Source organism: Panthera onca, chromosome C1, assembly GCF_046562875.1.
Source record: "Panthera onca isolate mPanOnc1 chromosome C1, mPanOnc1 haplotype 2, whole genome shotgun sequence".
NCBI classification, from domain to species: Eukaryota; Metazoa; Chordata; class Mammalia; order Carnivora; family Felidae; genus Panthera; species Panthera onca.
Window position 1 is genome coordinate 91794191 of NC_138346.1, and position 14402 is coordinate 91808592.

Consider the following 14402-nt stretch of genomic DNA (forward strand, 5'->3'; position numbering starts at 1 on the left):
TGAAATTGTTGCACTATATGCTAATTTGGATGTAAATTTTAAAAAATAAAAAATAAAATTAAAAAAAAGTAGTGATCGAAAACCAATGCCATTCTTGGCATTCTCTTGGAAAGAAATGATTCTTGAGTGGTAGAACTGAGGAATACTATATCCCAATGTTCTAAAAAAATCTGTTTTTTCAGGGTGCTGGCTACTGCAAAGTAGAAGGGGAATGGTTATACACAATCCACTTAAAGTTTAGAATATGACCACCATTTGTCCTATTTTACTTTAATTGCATAGATAATATTCTTAAGTGTTTCAATCCTTCCTTTTTTCTTCTAAGGAAAATTCAGTGTGTGTGTACTTGAGTATGTATGTGTATGAGAGATTTTTCACTGTGCATTCGTACTGTCACTTTGGCCATAATTTTTAAGCACTAATTGTGTTACTAAGTTAGGCCAGGAATGCATTGCTCCAATTCTGGTCTTTTTGATGGAAGCAAATAATTAAGTTGTCAGTTAAAAGTAAGAAGGGATAGAAGGACCAGGGAAAGGGGATCTTTACTTACTACATTAAAGTTATAGGACATAAAGTCTTTCAATATTGATGGCAATACGTACGTCAAAGCATATATAGGTATAGTATCTCACAGTTAAGGAATAAGTCTTTAGTAGGTTCCAAAAAATACTAGCTTTCCTATGGAGGAAAGACAATTAGTATGCATAATTTAAAGTTACCATATCAAACACATGGCCCTGTTGCAAAGCATCATAGCAATCTGAAAAAGAAAAGTTCATATATTGAAATAAACACAAAATAAACCAATTAATTCTGAATAAGTAGTAACAACTTTATTTTAACTCAACGTGCTGAAATGCAAAAAATATTTTCAGCAACAAGATACAAAAAGTATGTATCTTATCATTAACATCAGCTGATTAAAAATGAGGCTGAAAAGTTCAATATAAGTCTTTACACATTTGAATCTTGAAAATCAATTTCCCCCAGAATTAATTTTTAAATAATTTTAGCATAATTTTATTTTCAAAAATGGGACTCACTTAAGTTATATCTTCATTCTAAAAAACTGGATGTGAAATTAGCTGGGTTACAGTATACAACAATAAACTCTAACAGAAAAATATTTAAATATAAGAATTCCTTTTCAAACATAAAGTCCACATACTGCAAACAGAAGACACGGTGTGGTGATTTCATTCCTAGTGAAGAGGAAGTCTTGCATATGTTAGGCACTCAATATTTGTTCACCTGGACCTAAAATTGACATCATTCCATGAACACTTAAATAAAGTAGAGCTCATAATCTGTATAAAAGAGGTTTGCACAATACTCTTCTATATGCTGAAAGTGCTGTCTTTATAATCTGAAGACACCCACCCACCCACATTATTTTGCAAGAATACACTGAATTTTATCCATCAAAGAGCATGAAGGTCCAAGTCAGAATAATTCACCTTTTCATATATTACATGGTTATGAGGAAAGCTTTGTTGAGGTGGATTTTAACAAAACAACTTACTGAAGTCTCTAGTGTTCTAATTTAGTAACATTGGGTAGCATATATGACCCATATTTTAATAAAAATTTTACTTGGATTTTAAATTTATGCACAAAATTTAAATGGATAAATAAATTAGTATAACATTTTTGGCAATTTAAATTCTAACTTAGGTCTAGTTTAAAAATAAGCTAATAATGCTCATGGTTACTTTTTAAGAGTGCTTTGCGAATATTTTAAAACTGAACTTTAAAACTGATGTCCTAAAAAGGCACTGTTTTCATATTTCATCATGCAGTAAAGGTCACATTTTTGAAAATTATAATTTCTTGTCCATCAACTGTCCCCCCAAATAAAGCACATTTAATGAAATATTTCAACTAACCTGAATTTTCAACATTTAACTGAGTCCTATTTTCAGAAATTCACTCTTCTGAACATACCACACACAAGTCTAAGTAAATACAAGTACGTGTACACACACACACACAAACACACGCACACACACGCCCAAATGACATAATACATGCATGGTTCTCCAATTACTATTTCAAGACAATGACACATGAGTATTCAAGGAGGTAACAATGGCAAGCCATAACATTATGGCACCTTCATATTTGTGCTCTAAATACCAATATACGTTAAAATTTAAAAACAAAAAAGGCACAAATATAGTGTTTCTGTATCTCAAGCTGAAGAACAGTTTGCTAATGGTTACTGTGATAACATATAACATTTAAAACCAGTCACTTCTTTTTTAAGGAAAAGTTCTGTTTAGGTGACAAAAGGAAAACAAGAGCAGGCTGATAAAAGGCAAAGCTGCTCAGGACAGTCTGTGCCTACTGAACACAGTAGTGTGTAGTTTCAAAACGAGAAAATAAAAAGGCTATTAGAGCACTTTTGTCAGAATACATTAAGTTTTTTTTTTCATTGCCTCAAGAACCCACAATACCAAAAAAAACCCAACAAAAAACAAAAACCAGAAACAAAAAACCAAAAAAAAAACCAAAAAAACAAAAAACCCCAACCCATAATAAATAAAAAAATAAATCAACTATGATACGATTCTGTTAGTATAATGGTAGGCATTATATTATCTGAAACGTGGACATTTCTAGAGACATGGATATTCTCACAGCACAGTGTTTGACGTTTTTGGTACAAAATGTACTACCAAACTACAAACAAAAAACGAAAAAAACCCTTTATAATAAAACCCTTAGGATTTGCAATAAACACTAAATTAAGTAGGTAAAAGCAAGCCGAAATGTTCATTATATGGGTGTTATTACTGAAGTCACTATGGTTAGAAACGTAGATGCAAGCAGTGAATTAATTCACAATGTGCCTACGTGCATTTGATATAAATGGATACACCAATATATATATATTTTTTGACACATGACAACAAAATTCTATAGCCTGAGGAATTTTGTTTTGTTGTAAGACCCTGGCAAAATATTAAAAATCTTAACGTGTATATGTATGTGCGTATGTACTTTTTAAATTGTACACTGTAAATTTAATGGACTCAATTTGGTTAAGGAAGTGAGTTTCTGTTTCCTATAGTATTCTTACATAGGATGAAGTTCAATCACATGTAAGAATCCTTCTATCTCAAGGGATTCTTCCAATTTCAAATTTAACAAGATTCCAATTAAACTACATAGAAAGAAATGAAGATATCTGAAAATATGACCTTTTCAAACTAGTTTGCTGTGGTTAACAAATGCTTATCTGATAGTGATTGTTCAATGTAAATATGAATCACTCTTGATATACTCTGACTGCTTCAGTGAATATGTAACAAAGAGATAACAAAAATAAAATCTATTTTAAAACCTCAGGCTCCTTTTTTTTCCTTTTGTTCTAAATTCAAAAACTAAATAAACAAATTATACAAATTTTAATCTGGAGAATAAAGTATGTATGTGAATATATAGGTATATGCATTTTTTTCCAGTGACACACTTTTCCCCTTGTGGTCAAGTATAAATCTTGCCTAAGAAGCATATTGTCACTATTCCATGAAATCAGATGCAGTGACTTGCCACTGCTCCTACTTTTCCGGGACAATGCACCAGGACAGACCTTCACTGTGAACAGAGCTATCAAACACTGAACATGTGTATGTGTTTAAAGCTAAATTCATTTATAATAAAGAACTGGCCCATGAAAAGCAGTTTATAAATAGTTTATCCTGTTCACATTATGCAGAATTTCAGTATCATCCACAATGTTAGTACAGTAACTGAAACAGAAAGGAGAAAGCTAGGGGGGAAAAGGTTCAGAGTGTGGCCTAACATATTTCTAAGGGTTCTCTCCTTTAGTCTGCAAATATCAATTCACTATTTTTAGAAGGAGAGTAGAGTGTCCAGAATTTTATTGTTCAATTGCCTTCTCCAAAGTGGGATAAGACAGAGTAAATTCAATAATAAATATCTGAAATTCAAACCAATTTAACTATAATCAAGAATACCTTTCTTATCTATTATCACAAACATCCCAGTTGCCTCCCTCAGTCTTAAAAAATTCTTGCAAAAGTTAAGACACAATTAATTATACCTTATTAATACCCTCAAAAACAAACAAAAAATATATGTACCATTTAGCATACAAAAGTTACACATGAAAAGTGCATATATATCTTTCTTAATTGGCCCACTCATTAAATTTACATTTGGTCATCCTTACTTTCAACATGGACAGAATTCTTCATATAAATGTAGGTCACTACAAATTAAAAAAAAATTAATTCAGCACAAAACATGCTTTCTTTTTATTGAAATCTTAACCTCAATCAGTTCTCAGTCATTGTAAACTTGAACAAACCCACAAAGAAACACAAGCAAAGGTTTGTTATGCTTCTCTTAGTCGGCTGGACAGTCAACACACAGAAAAACATCCAAATTTTACTAAAAATTTGGGCCAACTCATTGCATATTTGCCCCCTGAAATGAAAAATAAATTAGAATTGAAGCAGTGTATTGCCGTAACTTACTTTGAAGGTAAGCAGGTTCTCCTATATGTATAGGACTTAGACTGGAGACATTACCAGTAATCTCCAATACGAGTGCTTTTAAGAAGAACCTAGTTTTAAACTTTGAGATAGTATAGGACAAACCCTATAAAATTCATTTTGCTTTTCTCAAACTAATGGAAGATCCTTTTGAAACTTAATATCTTCAGTTATCAATATTACTGCATTATGGAGCTAGTGCAATCCTGCATAGCCTTAGTCAAAATGACAAGGCACAATAAAAAAATTAAAGTATTATATGAACAAGAGAAGTCATTGAAGATAATTTAAGGCCTTGAAGTGAATTAGAGTATAATCAGTCTAATTTAAAGCTGAAGAATAAACCATAAATTATCCACCTGAAATGCAAGCAATATGCTTTTTCAGCTTCTGTTCGTGGACAAGACAACAGAAACAACTCTTGCTTATGGTTTGTTATTAGAATCCTTCTGGACCTGGAGGAGTAAAAGTCAGTTCCATTTTTCTACAGTTCATGGAAGATTTCAGGACTGTTTTAGCCGTTTGCGTGGAATGCCAAACTGTGGACATTGTGCAGATGCTAGTGCTCGGAAGGCTTCTGCTACTAAATGAGGGTGAGACTGAATCATGGACTTCCACCCTGATGTTTCCATTATGTCTGCTGCTTGGCTGAAAAATAAAATTAAGTGATGTTTATTAAAGAGTACTTTTCAAAATGCATTGTTGCATTGTTAGTTTTAGAAAAAATCACACATTTCAAAATGTTTCAAACACTTTTGCCTCTCTGTATCGTCAAGCCATGTGAATTCATCAAAATACCATCTTTATGTTACTGGTATTTTCTGTTGCAATTGAAACTTAAATTCTTCTGGAAGTTCTATACTCTGGAAGTATGTGACACTTTTCTCCATAGTCCCAACTCCCATTGTTACCATTTCTGTACCAGCTTTTTAAGAGCTCTTTTCCCTGGCTGTTACACATAGGTTTTCTCTAGAGTTCCAACTTTTGCCCTCACTCTTCTCTCTTAACTTCATCATTCATCCTATTGTATCCACTCTTTACAATTTTAACTATCATACTCAATGATGGTAAACTACTGATTTGCAAATCTAGCCCTCCCCACAAGGTACAGTCCCAACCCCTTGTTCTCTTTATTTGGACAGCCTCAAGCCCTAAAAATTCAGGATAGCCAGGAAAGAACTCAACACGTCTCTATCCAAGCTGCAAATTCTTCTTCCCTCATTTCTAATCAGCTAATGCTTCCACCATCACCCAGCGGTAACATCAAAAACCTGGGAGTCATCTTAGGCTCCATCCTTTCCAATCAATCATCAAAGCCCTATTTTAATTTCCAAAGATATTTTGAATTCCCAGTCAAGGTTCACATCATCTCACATTTGGATTATCACAACAGTCTCCTAAGTTGTCTTCTAGTTTCCTATCTTGCTCCTCTCAAACTGGCTTCCGTGAACTGCCTTAGTAACACAAATATGACTATGTTACACCTTATTGTTCCCTAATGCCTGTATCCAAGTTCTTTAGAAAAAGAAACAATTTTTCCTACTTCCTCTCTCTACCTTTGTATCTCTCCTTACATGCTCAGGTAACTGCTCATTGTATACTGAATGTACAACATGGTCTACTGAGCATGCAGAGTAAATACCTAATCTAGTTATCCTGGTCTCTTTTCTCCCTTATATCCATCCACCATCCAAATAATATCCAAATATTATAGACTGTCCTTTCAAAATGTTTTATCCTTTCATTTCTCTCTAGCCCCAACTGTCACCAATCAACTCTAATTTCAACTCTCATCTCTTGCCTGCACTACTCCAGCAACTTTCCAATGTGTCTCCTATATTTAACCTTGCTCAACTGTCACCACAACCACCACCTCAAGCTCCCCACAATATATTCTCTACCTTGTATGCAGAGAGATTGCTAAAAATGAAACTCTGATCATGCCCTATACTAGGTTAAAACCTTTTATTGGATACCCATTTCTCTTTGAATGTCTAAAAGTCCCAATGTTATTTACATGGCCTTCTAGGATCTGACCTTTGTCTGCTTTCTCCAGCTTCTTCTCATAACCTCTCTCTGACTCTATATTGTTCTTTCTTTATCACCAAAACTTTGCAAACCTGATTCCCTTTTTTTGGGATAAACTTTCATGCTTCTTCCCTCTTCTTTACCATGGTAACTCCTACTAATACTCCAGGTGTTTATTTATACAGTAATTCCTCAAAAAGGCTTTCTTTCACTCCTATTTTAGGTAAGGTTCTTTTGCTGTATGCTTGGGATATACATTATCTATTGTTACGCTTTATTTCAATTACTTGTTTAATTCCTATTTGTTTCTTGCTAAACTAAACACTCCATAAAGGTAGGGGAAACATTTGTCATGTTCATCACTATATTTCTTTGTACTAAGCACACTGCCTGAGGTATTTACTTGATAATAAATATAAACATATGTCAAATGAATGGATCACCTACTGCTTCATGCTTCTATACTTTGGATCAAGTGATCCCTTCTGTTTATAATGCTTGTTATTTCCTTCTTAGTTTCACTAACTCCTATTTGTGTTTAAAGACTCAGATGTCATCTGCAGGAAGCCATTCCTAAACCATCCAGCCTTTGTCAAGTGCCCTGCACATGTCTTCCTTTATCATGTTACTTACCACATTATGAAATAATATATACATGTATTTCTTTCATTAGACAAATTTCTCAAGAAAAGGATTTTTCCCTATTTTTATATGCAGCACCCTAGCACAGTACTTGAGACACAGATGCTAGGTAAATGTTTGTGAACTAAACAGTAGCTGAATAAAACAACTTTTTAAAAATTTGCCTGACATATTACCTGTATGTAATTATGTTTATCATTTTAACTAACTGTTTGGAGTCACATAAATACCTCTTAATATACCTGGCATTTTCATTTATTTAATTCAAAAAGATCTATTGAAAGTCTGTACATACAACAGCTACTCCAGGGGATATAAAATAAGCTAGTATTTTTTGACACTGAAAAAGCTATACAATGTAAAATGTTTTCTTAACAAAATAAAACTAGAGCTTGAATGTGGCTAAGGGATAAAAAAATTATCACTGAATGCTAATATATTTTAAATTTAAATAGACTTTTCTGTGATCATATACCATGACAATAACGTATCATCAAATACTAACCAATATACCACCAATGACTTAAACGTAGTTACTAATTTTTACTTTGTGAAAACAGAAATCACAAACTGATAGGAATTCAGAGTTAACAACATAATACAGTTTAAAAGAATGGGAAGTAATCAGGTCAACATTCATTTTATTGTCTCTAACACTGTCTTTTTTCACTTAAATCTACTTTTGATAAAGTATAGAATTTAAGGGTTTATTGGTAAAAACTAATCAAAAGCAGATGAAAATTCCTCAAACTATCAACTCTTCACCTTTTCTGATTTTGAAAAATTACAAAAAGTAGAAAATCACTCTAAAAATAGAAGAAAACAAAAAAGGAAATAATAAGTTCTAACAGTTCATATTCAGAAGGTTGTCTTAGAAAAATGTAACAACTACCATACGGTTTCAACAGGGAAAGGAAAGAACAAACTGCTACCAGTAGGGAATATGAAGCAGCTAGCCTAAAATACTATATGATGCAAGGTACTTGGCTAACCTAAGAAGCAGTGGGTGAGCAGTCAAATATAAAGACTGTCTAGGCAAATGGGGTACATTCCTCATAGGAAAAAATAAGTATTTCCCAACATCTTTAGAAATGTTTTCTGAAGGGACAGGGAAAAAATCTAGTAGCCACTGAAATACATGGGCTCAGCTATGTACTGTGAGCATATGTGCTTAAAAAATTAAACTGTCTATCCCAGTTCACATTAGAAGCTGATCTACAAGGGAGCATAGCCTCAAGAATCCACCAAATCATATTATTATGTTTTAAAATAACTGGCAGTTTGCTTCATACAACTAATATCTGGATTCATACTTATTGTAGATGAGCAAAAGGCTATGCAAACACTTAATTTCATGTATGCAGATCAACTTTAAGTCAGAAACTGATGTCATCTTACTTGCTGTTCCAGTTTTTCCCATCTTTACACCCAAGTTGTCGAAGTACACTGCACCTGCATTAAAGATTTAAACACACTTAAAAAAAAGTCCAGTGAAAAAATGTTGAAGGTGTCATGCCCACTGAAATACAGGCATAGCTTACCTATTAATAAAGTCTATGGCTTGTGCTTTCAACTGTTCTGCACTGTGCAAATCTGCAAGGACAAGGGTATCAGCAACATTTTCTACCGAGAGGTTACTACACAAAGCTTCTTCACACATGACCTTCAGCCGTTCCAGTGCATACTATCCAAAAGGAAAACACAGCAATTAAACATTTACTCAAACTACCAAGTTTTAAATACTTGGTATTTATAACTTAGAAAATAAATTTAAAGCACATTATACTTTGAGGGTAAAAAAAAGTCCTGAAGTTATTTTAACCTAATATTAAGAAGATACAAATCAATGAATTCAAGAGAAAGACCAATTTTCTTTAGGAAATTTCAATTTGTGCAAAATATGTACTGTCAATTTTAAAAACAGAGTTTTATTCTTTAAAAACAAAACAAAACAAAACAAAAAAACCAAAAAAACAAAAACCCTTCTTGCTCAAACTCTTAATGAGTGAATTTCTCTTCTCTATTTTAAACACCAGCCAGTGTACCAGCCAGTACACTTTCTGTTGCCACTGCTCAATCTTGAAGAATGAATTATAAAAGGCCAACAAATCATTTTGATAACCACTTCTTTAGTTATTACGACTTTAGCAGCTTTACTGAAAATTTACAATTGATATACAATAAACTGCAAATAAAGTTTATACAGTCATATGACCATCATTAAATCATGACACTGAACATAATCATCATCCCCAAAAGTTTCCTCCTACCCCTTTATAATCCTTCCTTTTCACCCACCTCAGGCCACACCTCTGATATGCTTTCTACTGTTGTAGTTTAAATTTTCTGGTATCTTCTATAAATGGAATCATATAATTTGTGACTGGCTTCTCAGCATAATTATTTCGAGATTCATACATGTCACTACCATTTTATCAGCAGTTCAATGCTTTTTATTGCTGAATAATATTCCATTGTGTACAGACATACCACAATTTGTTTCTGCAATCCTCTTTTGATAAACAATTGGTGTTTCTAGTTTTTAGCTATTACAAATAAAGCGACTATAAACATTCATATAAGTTACTGTATGGGAATATGCTTTCTTTTCTCTTAGATAAAGTAGACTCACTGAATCAGAAGGCAAGTGTAAAACATTTTTTCTTTTTTAATATTTGAGGGGGAAGGGAAGGACAGAGGATCAGAAGCAGGCTCTGAGCTGACAGCAGATAGTCTGATGAGGGGCTTGAACTCATGAACCATGAGATCATGACCTGAGCCGAAGTCGGATGCTTAACTGACTGAGTTACCCAGGAGCCCCAAGTGTAAAACTTTTTAAGAAGCTGCCAATCTTCCAAAATGGTTGTTACCATTTTATATTTCCATCAGCAGTGTATGAGAGTCCTTATTCTTCCACATCCTTGACTATACTTAGTATGGTCTTTGTAATTTTATCTATTACAATACATTTGTAGAAGTATCTCATGGTTTTAATTTACATTCCCCTAGTAACTAATGGTGATGAGCATCTTTTGATGTCGTTAACTGACATTAGTTCAGGAAGTGTTTGTTCAAATATTTTCTCTATTTTTAGAAATAACATTGTTTTCTTATAGTTGAGTTTTGAGAGTTCTTTATATAGTTTATATACAAAAGTCTGTTAGCAGATATATTCTGAATATAAGGTGCTCATCAGATATATGCTTTGTAAAGAATTTTCTCCTAGTTTCCGGCTAGTCTTTTTTATTCTGTGTTTTCTGAGGAAGTTTTAAAATTTTATTTAAGTCTAATTTGTCTATTTTTCTTTTATGTATTGTTTTTTGGTTTTATAGCTAAGAATTCTTTGCCTAACACAAGATTACAAAGACTTTCTCCTATGTTTTCTCTTAGAAGTTTTAGATTTTAGGTTTAAAATAAATTTTGCATGACTTTTTGTACTTGGCGTGAAGTTCACATAAAAAGTTCATTTTTTTCAGGAATATAGGTATCCAACTGTTCCAGCACCACTTGCTGAAAAGACTATCCCTTCTTCACTGAATCATCTTTGCACTTTCATCAAAAATTAGATATCCAGGGGCGCCTGGGTGGCTCAGTCGGTTGGGCGTCCGACTTCGGCTCAGGTCACGATCTCGTGGTCCATGAGTTCGAGCCCTGCGTCGGGCTCTGGGCTGATGGCTCAGAGCCTGGAGCCTGCTTCCGATTCTGTGTCTCCCTCTCTCTCTGCCCCTCCCCCATTCATGCTCTCTCTCGGTCTCAAAAAATAAATAAAACGTTAAAAAAAAAAAAATTAGATATCCAGATATGTGAGAGCCTATTTCTATACTCTCCATTCTTTTCAAATGAGTTGTCTATCTTGTCACCAATACAACATGGTCTTAAATTCTGAAACTTTATAATAAGTCTTGTCATCACGCAGTGTTAGTCCTCTATTTTGACCTTCTTTTCTCAAAGTTATCAGATTTCTCTAGGTCCTCCCACTTGCACATAAATTTAAAATTCATTTGTCAAAAAACCCCACACAAAAAAAGTTTTTTTGACATGTTGGTTCTACTAATGAATTTTAAGAACTGAAATTTTAACAATATTGAGAGTTCTAATCCATGAACAAAATTTCCCTTTCCATTTATTTAAGTAGTACCTGAATTTCACTTATCAATATATTGTAATTATTGGTATAGTCTTGAAGATCTTCTCAGATTTATGCCTATATGTTTAATATTTTTGATACTACTACAAATGTCATTTTTTTAATTTAAATTTTTATTAAGACAGTTATAGATTCATGTGCAGTTGTAAGAAATAATAGATTCCAGAGCTGCCTGGGTGGCTCAGCTGGGTTAAGCATCTAACTCTTGATTTCAGCTCAGGTCATGATCTCACAGTTCATGATCAAGCCCCAATTGGGCTCTGCGCTAACACATGGAACCTGCTTAGGATTTTCTCTCTCCTTCTCCCTCACTCACACTCTCTCTAAATAAATAAATATTAAAAAAAGAAAGAGAGAAATAATAGATTCCAGCTCAAGAAGAAAGTGGCAGAGTAAGTAGACCCTAGGCTCCTCTTGTCCCATGAACACAACTAGATAACTACCAAATCATCCAAAATACGCCAGACATAAACCAGAAGATGGACAAAACTAACAACTAAAGGGAGAGAAGAGGCGATGATGAAGAAGGTAGGAAGTGTGGAGACGTGGTTTAGGGGAGAAATGTATCATGGGTGCTGTGGAGGGGAGGAGCCATGGTCATGGAGAAGGGCCAGAGAGAAAGGAGCATACAGGGGGATACAAAGGAGAATGTTTCCCCAAAAATATTGGTTTGCAAAATGAGAGAAGCTGAATTTCATGAGTTCTTGCAACCCGTGGAGATTAAAGCCTAGAGATTTAAAGGTCAGTAAGTGGGCCTGCTCTGCTCCTGGAAGGAAAGCAGACAAACAAGCCAGGAACAGACAGAATGAAACAGCAATCTGAAGAAAATCTGGGACAAACAGGGGGAGATTATTTGCTCCTCTAGGAGGACATTCTTTTATTTTATTTATTTTTATTTTTTATTTTTTATTTTTTTTTATTTTTTAATATATGAAATTTACTGTCAAATTGGTTTCCATACAACACCCAGTGCTCATCCCAAAAAGTGCCCTCCTCAATACCCATCACCCACCCTGCCCTCCCTCCCACCCTGCCCTCCCTCCCACCCCCCATCAACCCTCAGTTTGTTCTCAGTTTTTAACAGTCTCTAATGCTTTGGCTCTCTCCCACTCTAACCTCTTTTTTTTTTTTTTTTTTCCTTCCCCTCCCCCATGGGTTTCTGTTATGTTTCTCAGGATCCACATAAGAGTGAAACCATATGGTATCTGTCTTTCTCTGTATGGCTTATTTCACTTAGCATCACACTCTCCAGTTCCATCCATGTTGCTACAAAAGGCCATATTTCATTTTTTCTCATTGCCACGTAGTATTCCATTGTGTATATAAACCACAATTTCTTTATCCATTCATCAGTTGATGGACATTTAGGCTCTTTCCATAATTTGGCTATTGTTGAGAGTGCCGCTATAAACATTGGGGTACAGGTGCCCCTATGCATCAGTACTCCTGTATCCCTTGGATAAATTCCTAGCAGTGCTATTGCTGGGTCATAGGGTAGGTCTATTTTTAATTTTCTGAGGAACCTCCACACTGCTTTCCAGAGCGGCTGCACCAATTTGCATTCCCACCAACAGTGCAAGAGGGTTCCTGTTTCTCCACATCCTCTCCAGCATCTATAGTCTCCTGATTTCTTCATTTTGGCCACTCTGACTGGCGTGAGGTGGTATCTGAGTGTGGTTTTGATTTGTATTTCCCTGATAAGGAGCGACGTTGAACATCTTTTCATGTGCCTGTTGGCCATCCGGATGTCTTCTTTAGAGAAGTGTCTATTCATGTTTTCTGCCCATTTCTTCACTGGGTTATTTGTTTTTCGGGTGTGGAGTTTGATGAGCTCTTTATAGATTTTGGATACTAGCCCTTTGTCCGATGTGTCATTTGCAAATATCTTTTCCCATTCCGTTGGTTGCCTTTTAGTTTTGTTGGTTGTTTCCTTTGCTGTGCAGAAGCTTTTTATCTTCATAAGGTCCCAGTAATTCACTTTTGCTTTTAATTCCCTTGCCTTTGGGGATGTGCCGAGTAAGAGATTGCTACGGCTGAGGTCAGAGAGGTCTTTTCCTGCTTTCTAGGAGGACATTCTTGAGAGGCAGCATTCATGGAGACACTTCTCCCAGAACAAAGGAGCTGGCCAGCACCAGTTACTTCCCCAACCCCTCAGCATAAACACAGAGCCACATGCAGGAAACAGCACAGGATGGCACTGGCTGCTGAACTTGCTTACACCAAGCCCCACTCCCCTGTGTTCAGGCAGAACTGCCCTTCTCCGTCAAGCTTCCCTCAGTCCCAGCACAGAGAGACCTGAACAACGCCCTGCCCATACTATATCTAACCATGAGTTCTGCAGGGCCTCAGTTCTGGATAAAGTTGTATCAGGTCTCATTTCACAAGCAGATCAGAGAACATCTAGGTAAAACTTTCCACAATGAGGCCAGGTACCAAACAATGCCTACAGCAGGCAAGGAGAGCATCTGGAGACAATCAGCCTGAAGGATAGAGCAAACAAAACACAATAGGAGAGCTCACACAGCACATATCTGAAGAACTCTCTGAAGCATCAGGCCCTGGGAACATGACTTAGGCCATTACTTTCAGAAACAGGAGACATAAATGGCCTTTCTAACACACAGAAGCAGGCAGACATAGACAAAATGAGAAGACAAGGAAGTTATTCAAGAACAAGATGAAGTCACAGCCAGGGGTCTAAGTGAAACAGATATAAGTAACATGCCTGATGGAGAATTAAAGTAATGAACATAAGATACCCACTGGGCTTGAGAAAAGAATGGAAAAAGTTAGTGAGACTCTTACCACAGAGATAAAAGAGTTAAAAAAGAATCAATCAGAGATGAAGAATACAATAAATGAGATTAGAAACAGGCTTGATACAATGAACAGCAAACTGGAAGAAGCAGAGAAATGAATTAGTGACCTAGAAGACAAAATAGAAAATAATGAAAACTGAACAAAAGAAAAAGAATTATGCAACCTGAGAATCGAGTTAGAGAACTCAGTGACTCCATGAAATGTAATATTTGTATCATAGGAATCCTAGAAGATGACAGAGT

At 35.0% G+C, this 14402-nt stretch overlaps 1 protein-coding gene across 4 annotated transcripts in view; it reads right to left on the reverse strand.

Moving 5' to 3' along the window:
* Nucleotides 1-811: 811 nt before the first annotated feature.
* Nucleotides 812-14402, reverse strand: part of SPOPL (speckle type BTB/POZ protein like) — a 79758-nt gene continuing 66167 nt past the window's right edge. For 3 of the 4 annotated variants that reach the window (XM_078451335.2, XM_060626108.3, XM_060626107.3), the window contains 3 exons: nucleotides 8735-8877; nucleotides 8592-8645; nucleotides 812-5171 (listed from right to left, as the gene is read on the reverse strand). In XM_078451335.2, coding sequence (XP_078307461.1) covers nucleotides 5027-5171; nucleotides 8592-8645; nucleotides 8735-8877 — 342 coding nt within the window. In that variant the 3' untranslated portion in view covers nucleotides 812-5026. The remainder of the gene's footprint in view (nucleotides 5172-8591; nucleotides 8646-8734; nucleotides 8878-14402) is intronic. The other variant, XM_060626110.3, reaches the window with a different exon arrangement.